Here is a 19305-nt window from a genome sequence, read left to right on the forward strand (position 1 = left end):
TATTTAAATATGTTTCATTATTCAATCTATCAAATTTCCTGGGAACTTAATATGGTTGATGGGTATGTTTGCCTCTTTTATCAGATTTTAAGACTGGAGATATTGATAATTTTCTACCTATATTATATACTACTTTTTCTGATTTACCAAGGGTAATTACAAATATAATTTTTATTTATTTATTTATTAATACGGACAAATGTACAATTCACAATATATTTGTATATAAATAACAATAATATTTTAAAATAATGAGCTATAAAATAATAAAAGATTATATGGTTAATACATTTAAAAAAAAATAATAGTAAAAATGTTCATAAACAATTATTATAAGGTTAGTTTTGATGTTGGTTATCATTTTTCATTAAATTATTATTATTATCGTGCTGTATTTCTGTTATTTTATTTACATATAATTTTAGAAGAATACATTTAGGAAGCCAAACACATGGTACCGCAAAGATTCAAAGCAAAGAAACAATGCTTTTCAACAAACATTTAAAAATCAATATCTGGGAAATAATTTGTTACTACCGGTTTCTAATAACAACAATAAATACAAGGTAAGTTTTGATGCATTAATTACTGTTTCCATTAAAATTATTATTGCTATGTTATTTATCCGATATTGTATTTACTTTTAATTTAACATATAATTTTAGAATACATTTAGAAAGCCAAACCCATGGTACCGCAAAGATTTAACGCCAAGAAATAATGTTTTTCAACAATCATTTAAAAACCAATATCAGGGAAATAGTTCATTACTATCAGCTTCTATTAATAATAGTCCAGCCCTTTTCCCACCAAGGAATATTAATTCACAATCTAATAGAGGTAATTCTAACAACTTCAAGAAACTGACAAATGAAATAAAAGGTATGTTTTGTCATTGTGTAGTTTATTATAAAAATGTGATTTTATGTTATGTACTAGATAAATGGAAATAATTTCCCTAGTATTACTAATTATGTATTCATCGTTACCCATGTAACTTATTAAAATTTTAATTCTGTTTTGTAATAAAAATGTTCATATAATATAATAATTTAAATTAATTCATTGTTTCAAAAATCAATTACAGAAAATGACAATGTTACTCATAGTGCATCATTCACAAAGAATAAGAATGAACTGATGAATTTTCAATTTGGAAAAAATAGTCCTCAATTTATACCAAAATATATTGAAAAACCAACATTCAATTCTCCAAGACAGTTTAATATCCCGCCGGTACCAATAGTTAAACCATATAGCATAGTCGGAGAAGTAAGTATAATCATTTCAAATTAGACAAATAATCATTTTATTTTTCTATTAATTAAAACAAGTTTTATTAATTAATGTATGAGAATTAATTTTAAATGACAAATTTGTTTAAGAAAATTAAATATTTATAATTATTTAGACAATTATCTTAAGATTAAAATAAAATTTTAAGTTATTAAAATTAATAACTACTTAATAATTCTGATTAGTGACCAAATATTTTTTTTTAAATGTTTTGTGTTTATATTTTTATGAGTTAAAAAACTGAATTTCTAAATTATCTCAGAAGTGTTATCAAACGATTGGAAAAAAAATATGATTTTATTTGTTATTGTTATTTTATTTAGGTTATGTTGTATATTAAAATTATTTTATTAAATCAAAATGTATTAGTGGTGTAATCTTTTCAAATAAATCTATTTTATTGAGTTATAGACTTAATTTTATCTCATTAAAACATATTAAATTATAGTTTTTACATATTTGTAACAATTTTTTATTTAGAAATCATAAATGTTTTTGTTGTCATTTTCAATTATATGTCATGGCTATAATTATACCTTTTTGAGATTTAAAATTCATTATTAGGGTTTCATTAATAATACATTTCTAGTAATTATTTGTAAAATTTTAAATTTACAAATAAAAATGATTTTCTCTCATTAACTATATATATATATATATATATATATATATATATATATATATATATATATATATGTGTGTGTGTGTCTTTTCTTATTTATTTTTAAAAAAATGAGCCCCACTAAACATTTTGTATGGGGACCCATGAGTATAACAATAATTTTTCTGTTTTAGTATTTGTGTCCTGTATCTTTGGTTGGAACTACAATAAAATTTTTATCGAGAAAACTAGCTAATACAAGCATGCGAGAACAAATTATTATTGAATTAGCCACACATGGTGTCATAGAGGTAAGTAACTTAAATTTATGTAATATTCTTGATCTTTAAAAATATATTAATCTTATAATTATTATGTTATGTTGTTAGCTGTGTGTCTAAACCTTTATCAAATTGTTTAGTAACAAAAACAATTAAACATCTTAAATCTATAAGATGTCTAAATCTAATTGATGTATTTGTATAGATGCAATAGATTAAAATAGTCATACATAGATAGAACTGACTATTGGAATAAGTTTTGTTCAAATTAATATTTTTAATACTGAAAATAAAAAATTTAAATTTAATGAAAAAGTTTTTGTTTAAATTCAAAATAACCTATTTGGATGGGAATCTGATTATAAGAACAATTTTGATGGTAAAAGGATTAATCGAAGTCAAGTAGTTTTTTTAGAATTTTTTTAAAATTCGATATTTTTTTGGTCAGGTTTCTGTTACACCCTGTATACATATTATATATTTGTAAATTATAAATGTTTGATAATAGTTACTTAGGTAACTTATAATAGGTATAATCGGTATTCTAAGAATATTCTCATTATGCATTATAAGTAATGATTAATAGCTATTAATGTGGATAAGTAAATTTAATGCATTAACAAAATAGATTATATTATCATAGAAATTAGAATTTATTTGGTATAAAATGTATATAACATAATACTGTTATAATTACAAATACATTTGTAATAGCAATATGCAAAAAAAATGACAAATACAAAATTAAATATTATGACCATAATAAGGTTTACATAATTAACGTTAAAGAAGTATTTGTATAGGCTATATTATATTGTTTATAATTTAACCTATTCAGTACATAATGTATGGTCCCGTGTATAATCCTGACACCCAAATTTAGAAGAGACGGTCCAATGAACAGATAATACAGCTATTTGGGAAAGGAAGTATAACACAATTTGTAAAAGGTACAAGATTGGAGTGGGCAGGCCACGCCTGGAGAGCTGACAACAGTATTGTCAAGGCGGTGCTTGTAAATAATTTAAACAAAAAACTACCGCGTAGTAGACCAAAGCAACGTTGGTTAGATATAGTCAAAAGAGAAATGAAGGAGCTTAGAGCAGATTTAAATGAAGACATGAACCATGCGTATAATAAAGAAGAATGGAAGAATTTAGTATTGACAGTAAAGGGCCTAAATGGCCTGTAAGTTACAAGCTTTGGCATCCCGAACAATTAATGTACACTAAACTAGAGTTTTGAAATACCAATAGAAGCAAAATAATAATTTAGAAATAACTACTTTCGATGTTTTGCTACATAGTATATGATTTATAAAACAGAAAACTAAATATTATTTTAATTTAATATCTAACTTATAAAATAATGATCCCTTGTTTCAATCAAATTACCTATTTGTTCTGTCGTATACGCCACGCAAATCCTTAACGTATATAACAGATATATTTCGGGTTCTGATTCCTATACCTTCAAACGAGTAAATAATTGATACCTTCTGTAGGAGTTGATTTAAGTTCTCCTTCTAGTGACCACATTAACGAGTACTGTACAAAAGGATAATTAAATAGGTCCAACAGGATTTACACTATACAACTCTAAGGTTACTTTACCTTCGAACAACTGACCTCGAAGTCAACTTTCATTTTGCCGTCGTTTCATTTCACCTCCGTACCATTTCGTCGAATTTAATTTATTGCCGTTCCATCTTGCCGAATTTTTAATTTTTAATTTATTTGTTTTTCGATTAAATTACTTAATATAACCCTTAAGTTACAAATTCTAAACTAATTAATTATATTTATGTATTTATATAAGGTTAGATTATTACATCATTAATCATGAATAAAAAAAATTATACGTAATAATAATAAAATTATAAAAATGTTTTTTTTTTTAATAATTAAAATTATTTGTTGTGTCAATAACAAATGTCCAAATAATCAATCCATTTTACCTGTGGAGGATCACTTGTAACTCACTTCTTAAGATAGCAAATTCTTTATTCGAGCTTGATGTATTAATGTATTAATTGAGAATTCTTTTAACTTATTTTCCATGGTTGAGAAGTTTCATGTCATCCTCAATTTTGGAAAGTTATTTTCGTAATATAACTATAAATTCAAATACCTATACTGCGATGATTTCAAATTGCTGCTTTATTTAATGCATAATGCCAACCTTCTAAATCGTTCGTGAACAACTGTTCACTTATCTGTATTCTGTATTATTCTAGTGGTTCCAAATATATCGACTAAATCGTCTAATAATGTTATAACAATTCAAAATACACACAATTCTGAATTCATTCTATTTTATTTATATAATTATCGGAGATTTATCAATCGATAACTTAAGAATTCAAATAGTTTAGTACTAAGATCGTTTCAAATGATAAATATTTTACAGTATCTGTATTTTATCGCTTTACAAATCACAAAATTACCATCATATTTTAAAATTAAAATAATCAGAGAATTTAACGGTGAAGTGTGTTGGAGGCAAATTGAGATTAATTCGGTGGCGAAACGGGATACGACCGACTACGAGTACTGGACGTTCGTGGTTGAGATATCTCTAACATAGGTAATGTCTTACTCTTTCTCGATTTACCAACAATAACGAGTACTGGAAAAGAAAGAAAGTACCACAGTGTCTTACTACCTTTTCCAAAAGTGATATTCACCACAAACGTCTCCTTATGCACAAGTAATAAAACTCAAAAATAGGAGTAAAGAAAAACAAATAACACTTGGTTAAAAGAAATAAAATAAATACAATAAAATATATCAAAAAAAAAATAATAAAAAGAAACGTAAAATACTGGTCGTTAACTACGACAATAAGTGAAATGACTCTATAACCCCGCTCCCGTCGCAGACGTCGCCTTATGTTTATGTAGTCGTTGTAATTTTGATGACTCGGTTTGATTGACTCTGCATCGTATGTTACCGCTATTTTAATATTTTATAATTTTGTTATGTGTATAATATACAACATTCCCTTTAATTGTATTCTAATACTTATCAGTTCATCACTAAATACTAATATAATATATACTAGTATATTATAGTATATTATATATACTAATATATTCTTAATTATTTTTGTAAATTGCTTTTTTTTTTTCAGAATAATTGGTGGACACCCGATGATATGTTTTATGCAACATTTACAGAAAGAAGTATCGCTCAACATGTATTTAAAATATATCCTCATAACTCAAAAAGTTCATACTAATACTAATTTAATTGTTATATGTATTTTTTTAGTGTATTTATGCTTAGCAACAAGTAAAACTTATGAAGGGAATATTACAGATAAACTCAAATAAAATAATATTAATGTGTCTCTCATTTAATGTACAATTCTTAACCCGAGTTTTAAATATAGCATATTTATAAGAAAAATATTGAACATGATACATAATTTGTACATTTTTGTAGTCAACATAATAATATATCAATGGCTAAGAGTCCAAAAGTTTTATGTTATGTGTTGTTAACACTAGTTGTACAAGAGACTAGATTTAATATTTAAAATTATTCCAAATAATCTAAACCAAGTAATTTGAATTGTAGATTTTGGTTTTTGGTTATTACAATTGATTTATCTAAAATATTCTATTATTTCTCTTTTAAGTTTAAATGGGAGTTAATATATAGGGCAATTATAATATATTTTTACCTTGAAAAACAATGTTTGGTGGACTTAAAAATTATTAATTAAATTAAAACTTGAATGAATAAATTATATCACTAGTTAAATTGTATTTTGGGCCAATTTTTTTGGTATAGATATTTAAATATATAATAGACATAGCCATTTTTTTTAAGGATGCTCTTCCTATTTTCATGCCTTAATTATGTGTGTATTCAAAATCTGATCTTTGGATTTAGGAAATTCAAGTTAGGGACAACATCGACCAATATTGAAGGTCGATACATTTTTAATTACAATTTATATGTATATTAATATTATAAATAAGATGTCAAAAAGGAGAATCCTATGAAAAATTTTTGCAGTAAAAATCGAAGAAGTATATCTCATTTTAATAAGTTTAATGGTGGAGACACTATTATCACGTCACGTCACACAAATAATATTGAAACCTATTAATGCATACTGTTTTAATATATTAGAAACACATTAACCCCCACTCACGTAATATTGTAATATTTCATTGAACCTCACGTGATATCACGTTTTTATTTTTCTATTGTTTCTCGGATTTAATATTACGTGACATAACATTTTATTTCAATTTGGTGAAATTGTTGCTTGCCGTTTAAAACCAATTTATGAACTTTTTTATAAAACATGGTTGAAAAATGAATTTAACAATTTAAAGTTCACGAAGGTTTATACAATTGTAAATTGACTAGCTATAGGGACCAAAATATCCGACAGGAAGCTTGGGAAGAAATCGGAAGGGAATAAATTGCAAATGCCAGGAACACACACTTATATTTTATAAGTTAAATTGCATTTGTTAAGTTATTTGCATGTTTTATACTTTAATGATTTTGAAGAATGATTGAATTTTGCATAACATATGGTATTTTATAATAAAAATGACATGTATTTGACACTGATCTCATAGCCGAACATGGTTAAAATGTCTATTTTTACCTCGGTTAGTCCGGACCGTAGACCTAAAGTTAATAGGTCTATTGTCCAAACCATCATTTTTTATCTAGGTTGTAATGTTTCGATGAATTTATAAATATATATTATTATTAAATAATGAAATATATTCCTTAAATTTGGTAAGTACTAAGTATTATTAAGTATTTTGGTATGTATTTATTAACGACGACATTATAACTGTTGCTTATTGATTTACTCATCGTATTGATTAAATATATAATGTATATTTAATCAATGCTCATCGTTATTCAAAAAACGGTCAGTGTTCACAAGAAATATTTTTCATATAAATAATAATTCATATACCTAATAAATTTAAATAAAATTATTCAATAACATGGTTTAAAATGTTGTATAATTTTTAAATGTATTATATTACAAAATAATAACACTGTGTAATGTAGTAATATGAATTATATTTTATTATTAAATTAATTAAGTATTTAAATTATTAAAAATAAAAATATATAATTTTATTAGTCATTATCAGCTTGAAGTCGACCCCTACAAACATAATTTAGTTGCCAAGGTACACTATCAGCGGCGGAGTTAAAATAGTTTTTAAAATTTTCTCAGATGTCAAATGCTTCCCGCGTACAATTTCTTCTTATACCACTTATATTTTGCATGCCCAAATCTTCATTTGATGATCTGCATCAGGATGTATATTATCTGCACATAACATATTATGGAGACAACAGGCTGCTAATACGATTTTTTCAGCCAATTCTGGTTGAACCTCTAATGATCTTCGAAAACATCTCCAACGTGCTGCCAGTATTCCAAACGCATTTTCCACCACTCTTCTACCTCTAGATAGCCTGTAATTGAAAATTTTATTTGGTTCATTTTCTCCTAAATGGCACCTACTATAGTGACGAAGTAAATATCGTTTGAGAGGAAATGCTTCATCACCGACCATGACGTATGGCTGTGGTACTCCATTCGCAACTAAAGGAACGTCTTCGGGCACATTCAATGTTTTATTTTCCAAATTTTTTCCAATTGTTGATTTTGAAAAAATTCCACCATCTTTGTTCCTCCCTTAAGAACCTACATCAATTGCTGTAAATTTATAGTCAGCGTCAACAAGTGATAATAGTATTATCGAATGGCAACCTTTTTAATTATAAAAAGTAGACCCGGCATTAATTGGGCATTGAATATTAATATGTTTTCCGTCGATCGCTCCCATGCAATTAGGAAATTTCCATAACGTATTGTACCTTTCTGCGACACCTTTCCAAAAAAATTCTGTGGGTTGAGGCATTACAATGGGCCTTAATCTTGTCCATATAACATCACAAACTTCAATAATTGTTTCTCTGACGGTGCTAAATCCCATCCAATAGTTAAATACAATGCTTCGAAAGGATTTTCAGTTGCCGAAAATCTAATATAAAATAAATATATTAATTGTTTAAAATACGACTTAAGAGGACGTGATACCCGCGTGTGTTGTCTCCATCCTACAGTGTATTATATAGTAAATTTTACGTTCAGCAGAACACGTGTAGCTCCGTTAGCTTAAAAATTAGAGTGAACTGACCTCTTATAAAATTTAAAGGTAAGATTATTATCTCGACAACCTCATATTCTTTTTATTATATTTAAATTTTAAAACAAGTTATGAGTATTTTAAGATGCACAAAAAATTTACAATTTTAAAATACTCATAACTCGCTTTAAATTTAATATATAATAAAAAGCATATGAGGTTGTCGAGATAATAATCTTACCTTACTATACTATATAATGCACTTGTAAGACGGAGACAACACATGCGAGTATAACGTTCTCTTAAAACATAAGTTAAGTTTGAATGATTGATATATCATATTTTATTATATTTTCACTTACTCATTCAATAATATTAAGCAGGAAAAACTTTAATGCCCATATTTATATAATTATGTTATTCTTAGCGGAAAATATTAATTTATAAATTGATAAATTGAGAAGGTGCTTTTGCAACGCAGTGAGTAGACGTCGCGATAAGAAAAGTGGTCAGGCTGCAAAAAAAATGACTCCATGGAAATATGAACATCAAATGTCTTTTATTTTACTATACTTAGAAAATAGAAAGTGTGAACAAAAAAAATTATATTTTTCTTAAAGTTTTTTGGTATAATTTAACCAATATTTACTTATTTAGGTCTACAAGAAATTTGAATAGTTCGATTGTAAATGAAAAATATTGTATAAATGGAGACATAATTTAAAATGATAAAATTCAGGGTAAAATGTAGATAATTCTCAAAATGCAAATGATGAAACGGAAGAAAGATTAGTAGAAGAGGTAAATGTAAATGGAATAGGGAATCAGGTTCAGAATATTGTAGCGTCCCAGCATACAGGAGGACAAACGACTGGTGTTGAGGAAGATGGTTTGGGTGTAATAAGTATAACAACTTAATTTATGATTAATTTATTAGATATTTATTTGATTACTATGTAAATAAAACACTTTTACTGCACAAAATGATTTGGTTGCAAAATATTCTAAGTCCGAATAATTAAATTGGACTGGTGTCTGGCGTGAAGGTGCTTGTTCTGACTCTGGTGGCTCACGTCTGAATTGGGTCTAATCGGGGCTCTCCTATATAGTCCAGATAGTCCTACTCTCTGCGTTTCCTCTCCTATCGATAAGATACGTATGTGTCCATGGCCGAGTCGTGCAAAAGCGTACGCGTGTATTATTTTAATATCGCAGCTTCCCACACCCATGCGACCGGTCGGCCACATCCTGGTTATTCGCGATACGTAATCTCAATAACCCGACGACATTCATCATATCTCTAGATACGCCTGCCAAGACTACGATTTCATATTTAATATTTCGTATATTTAATTCCAATTATGGTAATATTTTGGAAAGGCTAGAAGTTTGGCCTTCGATATAACTATTGAGGTCCTACACAATATAATTGGTTGGCGAAATCATACGCCCCAGGGTCACTTATACATATCTACGTGTATATGCGTGTTTAGATGTCTCAGCGGGACGTCAGTACATAGCACCTCCCCCCTAAAAAAAAGGTTTCTGTCCTCAAGACAGAAATCTTTAAATAGTATCGTAACAGTTACTTTACATTCTTACATTTACAAGCTTTAGCTTGTGTACAAATTCAAATGTTATATGTTTTACAAGTTCTTACAATTTCGTAATTTTACATGCAATGATTATAATCTATAAATATATCTATATGCCTATCGCATTTACAATAATTAGATTACAATAATATTAATGTTTTATATAATATGATATATTTTTGGTTAATAGTTATATTAATAATATATTTTTTTTTTTGTTTGTACTTATATAATAATAAAGATTGTATTAGTAGTACATGTATATTCCATTAATTGTTTATTTATTTGATTAACATAATTGTCCTATAATACTAATAATAATATTTTCCCATAACCATAGTTTACATTATTTTTTTTCCCATTTCATTTTTTTTTCTTTATAACAATATTAATAAAGGTTCTCTAACTAACTTATCCCTTTAATTTAATTCCCTTAACCATACATTCTATACGTTTTAAGTGTATATATATATATTCTAGTTTATAGGTACTATCCGGTTTTTCCGGTGTTCTTTATCTATTCCAACTTATGGACATATCCGTTACGACTATTTTGCATAGGTCTCAAGTCGTAGCGGTCCATCCATAGTTTTCTATTCTCTACCTATAGTTATCTAAAATGTTTAATTAAATTATCATACCCCATTTTTCTTATCACGTGGTCAAATATACATTTTGTAAATTGTACATCAGTCCGAGGATCATGGGCATGTGTTATATTATGTGTCTTTTTACAAACTACATCATGCGTTTCTTGGAGGTTCAGTAATCTCCCTATTTTATCGAACTTTTTATTATTATTCCATTTCTTCGCTTATTTAATACTTATATCTATACCTAATTTCACTAATTGCGTACTACTATATTATTACTTATGTCTACCACTTTTTTCTTTATACAATTTTTATATTTACTTTATACTATGGTCTCATAGTATTTCTTTACATCGTTCTTATGCACGGTGACCTGCTGTCTACCTCGCGCTATTACCACGTTTTCACTATCTAGTACTTCTAGAATTTCATATGGTCCTTTCCATAACGCGCTTAATTTATTCTTTTGAGTTTTATCTTTAAGTAATATTAGATCTTTTATCCTTAAGTCCTCACTGTGAACCTTTTTATCATAATGATTTTTAGATTTTACACATACCTAACCTAACCTAACCTTTTTTTTTTTTTTTAACGGTGTATCGTGGGGGGCCGGAAATACCCGGTGAGGCAGTTCGCCAGCTCCCCCACATCGTTTATTGGTAACAAAACACAAATATTTACAATGGAATATTACAATATTACAATGTTGCGCACTACTACAAAAAATATGATGGCCCTAGGCCATCGGAAAAACTGGCCTTCGGCCCACAATACGACAGATCTTAACTAGGGTTGAAAATTATCTGGTCTGCGTTGACGTTCTCTTTCTTCGTCTTCCCTGGTCTTCAGCACATTGCCCACGAAGACGTTGACTGCAGAGAAGTTATTTGAAGACTTGAGCATCACTTCGATTGCAGTCTCCGGTTTGAATTCCGCATCTATCTTCGCTTCCAGTTCGCTCCTCTGTCTCCACCACCTGTCGCAGATGAAAAATGCGTGTTCGGCATCGTCACGGGGTGCTGAGCAGTCTATGCACGCAGGTGACTCCAGCTTTCGAATTCGGTTCAGATAGTAACCAAAGCAGCCGTGGCCGGATAAGAACTGGGGGAGGTGGAAGTTGGTCCTACCGAGGTTTCTTGTGTACCACAGGTTTACATCTGGGATTAGCTTCCTAGTCCAACATCCAGATGCCTCCCATCTCTCTTGACAGTTATTAACTACCTCAAATGCTGGTGGAGCGCCTGCCCCGAGTCTGCGTCTAAGGAATTCCGCCTCACGCTGTCTGGCCAGCAAGTCCGCTGGGGGAGTTGCCGCTATCACACTTGTTGCTGCCTCGGATACTGTGCGATAGGCACAGGTTCTGCGGAGTAGGACCTTCCTTTGGACCTTGTTGATCGTCTTGACATTGGCGGGAACGAGGTCCAATGTGTGGGCCCAGGCCGGTGCGCCATAGAGCAACACGGAGTGGACGACTGTACACAGTAGGCGCCGCGGGTCCTCCCGCGGACCACCGACATTGGGCATGAGCCTTGCGAGTTGTGACCCAACTTTTTCAGCCTTGGCTGCAGCTTTACATACATGCTTCTTGAAGAGTAGTGATTTGTCTATGGTCACTCCCAGGTATGTCATCTCTGATGATATCGGAATGTTTTCACCACACAGCATAAGTACCGGCCACTCGTATTTATACCTGTGGGTAAACATGACGGCCTCTGTTTTGTTGGTGGCGATCTCTAGGCCAAGGCAGTTGTTCCACTTCCTGCAGAGCGTTGTTGGCCCTGTACTCCAGGTCCCTCACGGTGTCAGCTGTCACCAATACTAGGGTGTCGTCAGCAAAACCCATCAGTTTTGACCCGTGGCTTAATGGTTCCTTGAGAACCCGGTCAAACGTGGCGTTCCATAGCAGCGGTCCAACCACCGAGCCTTGGGGGACTCCTCCCATGATTTCGAAGTCGTGTCCACTATTACAGGGACCTTGATCCGTGGTTTCATGTCTGTTTGAGAAGTAGGAATGGAACATTCTGGCTAGGTACGGAGGGGTGTTCCACGTTTCCAGCGCAGTTAGGATGTCGTTCCATTTGATTGAATTGAACGCATTTCGAATGTCAATTCCAATCGCCAGGCAAAATTTACCGCCGTTGACCTTCTGCACTATGGTTTGGTGTACTTGGCGGATGGCGTCATCAGTCGACAACCCCTTTCTGAAGCCAAACTGGTTTGGGGATAGGCCACCATTTCTGGAAATGGACTCCTCTAACCTGCGAGTGAGGAGGGCTTCCAGAAGCTTCCCCGCGTCGTTGAGTAGGCACAGTGGTCTGTAAGACGATGGTATGCCTTCCGGTTTGTCCCCTTTCCTGAGCAGTATTACCCGGAAGGACTTCCATTCGGATGGGAAGGTCCCGCACTTAAGGCAGGTGTTGAACAGCTCAATAAGAGTCCGATGGTCGGCCTTGTGTACGGCCGCCAGGATGCGACTGGTGATACCATCCGGACCTGGGGCTTTGTACTTTCTCTTGGCTCTGTCGACTACTGCATCCACTTCCTCTCTGGTGAACTCGGCGATTTGCTCAGCAGGTGTAGTGGGGCAAGCGGGTCTTCGCTCGTGTGTCGGGAAGAGCGTACTGATGAGGGTCTCCAGAGTCTGGCGCTCCATAATTGCGGTAGCCGGAGGTCCCCTCAGTTTACGCATCACTATTTTGTATGGTTTTCCAAATGGGTCATTGTCTACGGAGGCTATGAGCTCGCTCCAGCAGGCTTTTTTGCTGCGTGAGATCACATGCTTTAGCTGCTTGTTGGCTGCCGTGAACGCGTCATTGGTTCTCTTCAGCTCATCGTTAGCTCGGGCCTCGTCGAAATCCCCCACGGCCCGCTCCCGCAGGCGTGATATACGGGATACCATTCTGACCTTGTTTCTTTTGGTTCCGCACGCAGGGTGCCGATTTCCGGATTCCACCAGTGAACTGGCCGCTTCCCTGGTTTCGCGATCCGCCGTTTGGGCAGTGCGAAGTCACACGCTGTTGCGATTCTCGAACGGAGAGTCCTAGCTTCAGCCTCGGCGTCTTGGGCATCCCGTTGATGGCCTCCGTCCAGCCATTTAGCGATTAACAGCCCCGTGCGGAGGGCTTCGACGTCGATCCCGCCGGACGTGATCCAACCTTGGGAGTCTCCGGCAGCTGGTTGTGGTTGGTTTGTCGTGCTATCGGTGAGATGGAAGCTGATATAGTGGTGGTCACTATTGTTGAATTCGGAATCCATGACCCTCCATCCGCTAAGTCGTCCTGATAGTGGCTCCGATGCCAGTGTAAGGTCAATAACTGATCCAGCCCCGCTTGTGAATGTGGAGGTAGAGCCGGAGTTCATGATGAGGAGATCCAATGACTCGATCAACATTCCTAGTTCTTCGCCTCTCGCGTTGCTGACCCAGTCTCCCCAGGCTGGGGACCTGGCGTTAAAGTCTCCGGTGACTAGAACGGGCATACCTTGTGGGATGGTCCTGATATTGTCTTCCAGGCGCTGGAGGAAGTCGGTGAAGCCCACAAGAGGCTGGTTCGGGGACGCGTAGCAGCTAAACACCTGTACGCCATTTATGCGTGCTGAGACGAATTCTGGATCCTTCAATACGTTGGCTATAGTCACTCGGTCGCTCATGGTGAATATGGCTGTTCTCTGTTGTCCATAGTTGGAGTACCAGCTAGCTGTGGGTTCGATCCTGTGTGGGTCGATCAGGAGAGCGATGTCCACTTTTTCCTCGACCATATACTGATAGAGGAGGTCCTGAGCCACTCTGCAGTGGTTCAGGTTGACTTGGATGAAGCTAATCATCTGTGTGGTTCGTCGTCCCCGCTTCTGCCGGTTCCTCCGGCACCCCATTACCTTGGGTAGAAGTGGTTGACTGCATTCGTAGCCGTCGTGGAGCCTGCTGCTTGGGTTGCTTGGGTTGAATGCTGGAAAGGTGGTCCTCCCCCTGGCACCTGTGGCAGCGACGGGGCTATGACTCGTTCCGGCACTCAGCAGCCAGGTGTCCTTTCCCTTGGCAGCGGAAGCAGGTTGGTTGGTTGTTAGCCAACAGCTTGACCCTGCACCTGGTCCACTCCACGGTGACCGCTTTCTTCTCCGCCAGCGTGATGGCGTCCTTGAGAGGCAAGTGGAGGCTCGCGACGAACTCCCCTCTGCCACCGGAGTTCTTGCGGATGGTCACGTTCTCAGAGGTGACTCCAGTGACTCCCGCATGTGTGACGCCCTTAACGACTTTCTCTGCCTCTGCCCATTCCGGAATTCCCAGCAATAGAACGGGCGTACGCGGCTCGGGTAACCTGACCCTGGCCTCATCTCCTACGACCTCCCGGATCTTCCCGGCTAGTAGCTTGGCTTTTTCACTCCCCCCGACCTCGAGGAGAATTCCTCCCGCCCTGGTCTTTCTTGTCGTCAGGACCTTGACGCCAAGGGACTGAAGGTTGATCAAGCTCGATACCTTCTTCATCACGGAGGCTAGGGAGCTTCCTTCGGCCGGGCGGTCGATGGTGACCGCCATGGATCGTGGAGCCCGTTTCCGCAGGAGAGCCAATTGGTCGGTGGCCGAGCGTGGTTGTTGGGCCGGCTTCGGTGGCCTCTTCTTTCTAACGACCTCGCTCCAGGTCTGCTGCTGCTGGGGATCCTGCTGCGGTTCCTGCTGTTGCCAAGGCTGCTTCAGTTGTCGCTGCTCGTGCTGCACCTCCGGCTGCAAGGGTTGCTGGCGTTTCTTCTGCTGCTGCTGTTGTTGTGGCTTCTGTTGCTGTGGCTTCTGTTGCTGTTGCTGCCGTTTTTGTTTCTGCCGCTGTTGCTGTTTCCCCTGTTGCTGCTCTTTTTCGGGAACTGCAAGCGGGGGAGCAGTGTTAGTGGCAGCGTCCTTGACCTCTCGGCCGACGAGTGCCCCGGGGGCCATCGTGTTGGTGGCCGTATCCTTGCCCTCTCGCTTGGCAGGTGTGCTCGAGTCGCTAATCGTTACCAGCGCCTTCACGCACCGCAGCGAATGGTTTAATGCCGAGGTTACTTCAGTTCGACATTTCTGGATACCCTTCACCACCTCCAGAATGTCCCTGATCGCCGAGCTGACCGTGGGGCTTTGGCTCTTCTTAGACACAAGCTCCAGGTGGGACGCCTTTTCAAACAGGAGGTCCAGACCACCCTGTTGTGTGCAAAGCTTGGACCCAAGCTGTTTAGTCGCAGCTCTTAGTGCCTCCGCTGCTGTTTCATTTCCAGTCACCGATGTGGCCTCCGCAGTAGCCGAAGCGACTTTCCGGTCGACGGCACCTGCACCTACAGTCGTGTTAGCAACCCCATGGTTGACAGTGGATGCCTGTCTGCTCACGTCGCTGTCAGCACTTGTTTCAGCTCTAGTACTTGTTAGAGTAGCGGGGGCCTGGCTGGCCACCCCCGCACCCTCACGGTCGCTAGATGACGACCGTAGTGGGCCCGCTACGTTGGATCTGGGTATTATGCCAGATCCACCCACTACTGCCGACCCCTGGGGTTCCGAGGCCCCTGAGGTGGTAACATTATTCCTGTTTGTACCGTTCATATTGGGTTTTTAGAGTGATTTCCTTCACTTGCATTTTACCTACTGCCAGGGGATTTTAAGTCAGTGTTACCTTCACCTATGTCCGTTTGCAGGCGCTTGCAGGTGGACCAGATCTGCCCAACCAGTTAAGGTCAGGCTCTGTGTTTTGATCTAATTTAGACAGGGATCGCTTAGTAAGACTCAATTAAGAGCCCGCAAGCCTCCCCGCCACGACAAGGCGGATCCCGTGGGGAGGAACCTAACCTTTTTTTTTTTTTTTCTGGTTAAATCGCTACATGGAGGCCGAACTGTTTTCACATTGCTTAGCCCCCATGTAACATCGTTTATTTATAAAAACAATATAAATATTTACACAAATGATTAGTCATAACAGTCTGGGGATACCCATTCCACAGCAATCTGGTATATATGCGAATATCCCTATCCTGTTATGACTTTACAAATCAATACATCAATCCCCTAACATCAGTTTTATATACAAATACATTTTTCCCCTTTCAATTATCTTCTCGGGCCGACAGTCCACCACCCTAGACATCTCGTTCTGCCCCGTCTTCTCGGACCGGACTGAGCCAGCCATCCTGGACATCTCGTTCTGCGATCATCTTCTCAAGCCGGCCTAAGCCCGCCGCTTTCGAATCCCTAACCTTTCGAATGGTGCTAGAGGCACTCTGACAATTGACGTCCTAACACCGCCAGAGTTCTCCCTGATCGTGACCATATTAGTTAAATTCAGTTCGCTGTCATGAGCCGCGAGCGTGCTTATAAGCTCCGCCACGTCGATCGAGTCCTCGATCCCGATTAGCACCAGAGCCACACTAGGACACGGGCGTCTGACTCTCTTGGCGTCCCCGTACTTCCTCGCCAGAATACTCGCTAATTCATCAGCGTGCGCCTTGTCCGAAGTTTCAAGGACCATGTTACCAGACTTGGCTCTTCTGATATTGATGTCGAAAGACGAGGCTTCCTTGAGGACAGTTGCTTTGACCTCTCTCACCATGTCTGCGTATAAGGTGGTGCCGGCAGGCTTGTCCAGCACCACGGCCTGCGTCCTGGGCAGACGCCTATGTTTGGCGGCCTTGATCTCTGGTGGTTTCTCTGCTGGAGGGTCCACCTTAGCCAGTGCAGCTACGGTTGCATTTTTCTTCCGCCTTTTCCGCCTTCTCGGACTGACGACCGTGTATTCGGGAAGATCAGGGTCTTCCACAGCTTGTCCTTGGCTCTGCTTGACTGGCAGCTCCTTACTTGAGGCTTTGAACCTAGGTTTGTCCGACGGCAGGTTTTCTGTAAAGTTGTTTGGCAGGGGTTGCCGTGAGGGCCGAACCTCCCACCAGCACGGAGTGTCCGTAGCAGCGTCTTTTGTGGCGGGCTTTGTCGCACCGAGCGCCTCCACTGATAATTGGCAGCAAGACTCTTGTTCGGTCATTCGTGTCTCAGAGTCTCTGCGCTGATCTGTGATTGTCTGCGTTGAGACACTTCTGCAGTCCTTGCTGACCGATCCTAGCAATGTGTCGCCCCTAGGGATTTTATGGGACAAGTCGTTGAAAGCCATGTGGACATCATCGCGGCTCCTCTTGATTGCGGCGATCACTCCCAGCAGATCTCCAATAGCGACTTTGACCTCAGGGCTTCTCACCTTAGTGGACCACTGCTCCAAGGCTGCTGCCTTTTGGGACAGCAGCTTGTATCCGCCATCATGTGTTGCTAGACACTTCCGGAGGTGCCTGCAGGAGTCATACAGTTGTGTGCCAACGCGGGTCACAACAGTGTCAGCACTAGTAGCAGGGAGGATGACGGGGGCCTGGCTGCCCACCCCTGTATCCCTGCAGTCGTTGGATGACGACCGCCGGGAGCCTGCTGGCGCACTCCCGACTGCCGGCACCTGGGGGTCCGAATCCCCTGGTGCGGTAACCAAATTTCCGTTTTGAACTTCCATTTGTAGTTTTTTTAAAGAGTGACTCTCCCTTGCGTTTTAGCCCTGCCGCCAGGGGGATTTTATTTCGGTGTTACCTTCACCTATGTCCGTTTGCAGGCGCTTGCAGGTGGACCAGACCTGCCCGACCAATTAAGGTCAAGCTCTGTGTTTTGGTCTAATTAAGACCGGGATCACTTAGTAAGACTCAATTAAGAGCCCGCAAGCCTCCCCGCCACGTCAAGGCGGATCCCGTGGGGAGGTCTGGAGGAACCTAACCTTTTTTTTTTTTTTTTTTTTTTTTTTTTTTAAACCGAGAACCGGGGGAGGGACTGCGTTAGCATTACTTCTCCCCCGGCGCCCATCGTTTATTGAAAAAACAACCTTACATACATATACTTTTAGAATATAATAATTTATACAAAAAATATAGGGCTCTACCCCTACTACTTTGGCCGTGTTAGCCTACATCTTATATTGACTTAACTAGTTTGAGTTTTTTCTTCCGTTCTTTCTATTCTGCGCATTCTTCTCGACCCGGTTTCCTGCACCAGCCGGCCTGGGTTCTCGTTCTTCAAAGATATGGGATCAGGTAGCCACTCTTTGGCCGTGTTGGATCCTCCTCTCTTCCTCTTCCCTGCACATCATGATCCTTGTGAGTAGCTCCTCGATTCTCCTCCATGACTCCTTGCTTTTCAACATCAGCCCAATCATGTTGTCTGGTGTTAGCAGGTCCACTTCGAGATACCCACAGGCTTCTCTCCGCCAGTTGTGCCAAGCATCACATGCGAACACCGCATGCTCGACGCTATCAGGGGTAGATCCGCATTGCGTACACTCTCCCGATTCCCGTCTGTGGTGTTTCAGCAGGTACTCGTTGAAGCACCCGTGGCCTGTTAGTACCTGGCACAAGTGGAAAGATACCTCACCATGCCTTCTCCTGAACCACGGTGTTATGTCGCTTATGAGGCGATATGTCCACCTTCCCTTGCTGGAGTTGTCCCATCGGCTTTGCCAACTCCTCAACAACGCTTCTCGGGCTACCGCTTTGTCTGTGCCCTTATACAATGTACACCTCTCCTCAGCCAGCAATGAGAGAGGGGGCATGCTGGATACAACTGCAGCTGCATCAGTCGATGTCGTGCGGTAGCAGCAGGCTACTCTTAACATGACCCTCCTATAGACTGACTCCATGTCACCGAGCGCTTTGGATGTTATTCTCTCTTTCCAAATGGGTGCCCCGTAGAGGAGCCTCGAGGTCACAACTGTGGCGAGGACACGCCTCGTTTTTTGCTTGGCTCCCCTGAGATTGGGAAGGATCT

The 19305-nt window shown here is 38.2% G+C and overlaps 2 protein-coding genes and 1 pseudogene across 2 annotated transcripts in view; 1 reads left to right on the forward strand and 2 right to left on the reverse strand.

The window, feature by feature from the left end:
- LOC107170554 (uncharacterized) overlaps positions 1 to 5534 on the forward strand; it is a 45456-nt gene extending 39922 nt beyond the window's left edge. Inside the window, exons 13-17 of the mRNA XM_015520705.2 lie at positions 426 to 566; positions 666 to 882; positions 1088 to 1272; positions 2092 to 2208; positions 5311 to 5534. Coding sequence (XP_015376191.2) covers positions 426 to 566; positions 666 to 882; positions 1088 to 1272; positions 2092 to 2208; positions 5311 to 5418 — 768 coding nt within the window. The 3' untranslated portion in view covers positions 5419 to 5534. The remainder of the gene's footprint in view (positions 1 to 425; positions 567 to 665; positions 883 to 1087; positions 1273 to 2091; positions 2209 to 5310) is intronic.
- A 7803-nt stretch (positions 5535 to 13337) lies between these two features.
- Positions 13338 to 14270, reverse strand: LOC107170553 (uncharacterized). The gene has a single exon (XM_015520704.2). The coding sequence runs from the start codon at positions 14268 to 14270 to the stop codon at positions 13338 to 13340; it is 933 nt and encodes a 310-aa protein (XP_015376190.2).
- A 58-nt stretch (positions 14271 to 14328) lies between these two features.
- On the reverse strand, positions 14329 to 16071 carry LOC149062140 (uncharacterized; annotated as a pseudogene).
- Positions 16072 to 19305: the final 3234 nt, after the last annotated feature.

The sequence above is a fragment of the Diuraphis noxia genome, unplaced genomic scaffold (genome assembly GCF_037042655.1).
Source record: "Diuraphis noxia isolate RWA-SAM2 unplaced genomic scaffold, SU_Dnox_SAM2 contig0001, whole genome shotgun sequence".
In the NCBI taxonomy this organism is placed as follows: domain Eukaryota; kingdom Metazoa; phylum Arthropoda; class Insecta; order Hemiptera; family Aphididae; genus Diuraphis; species Diuraphis noxia.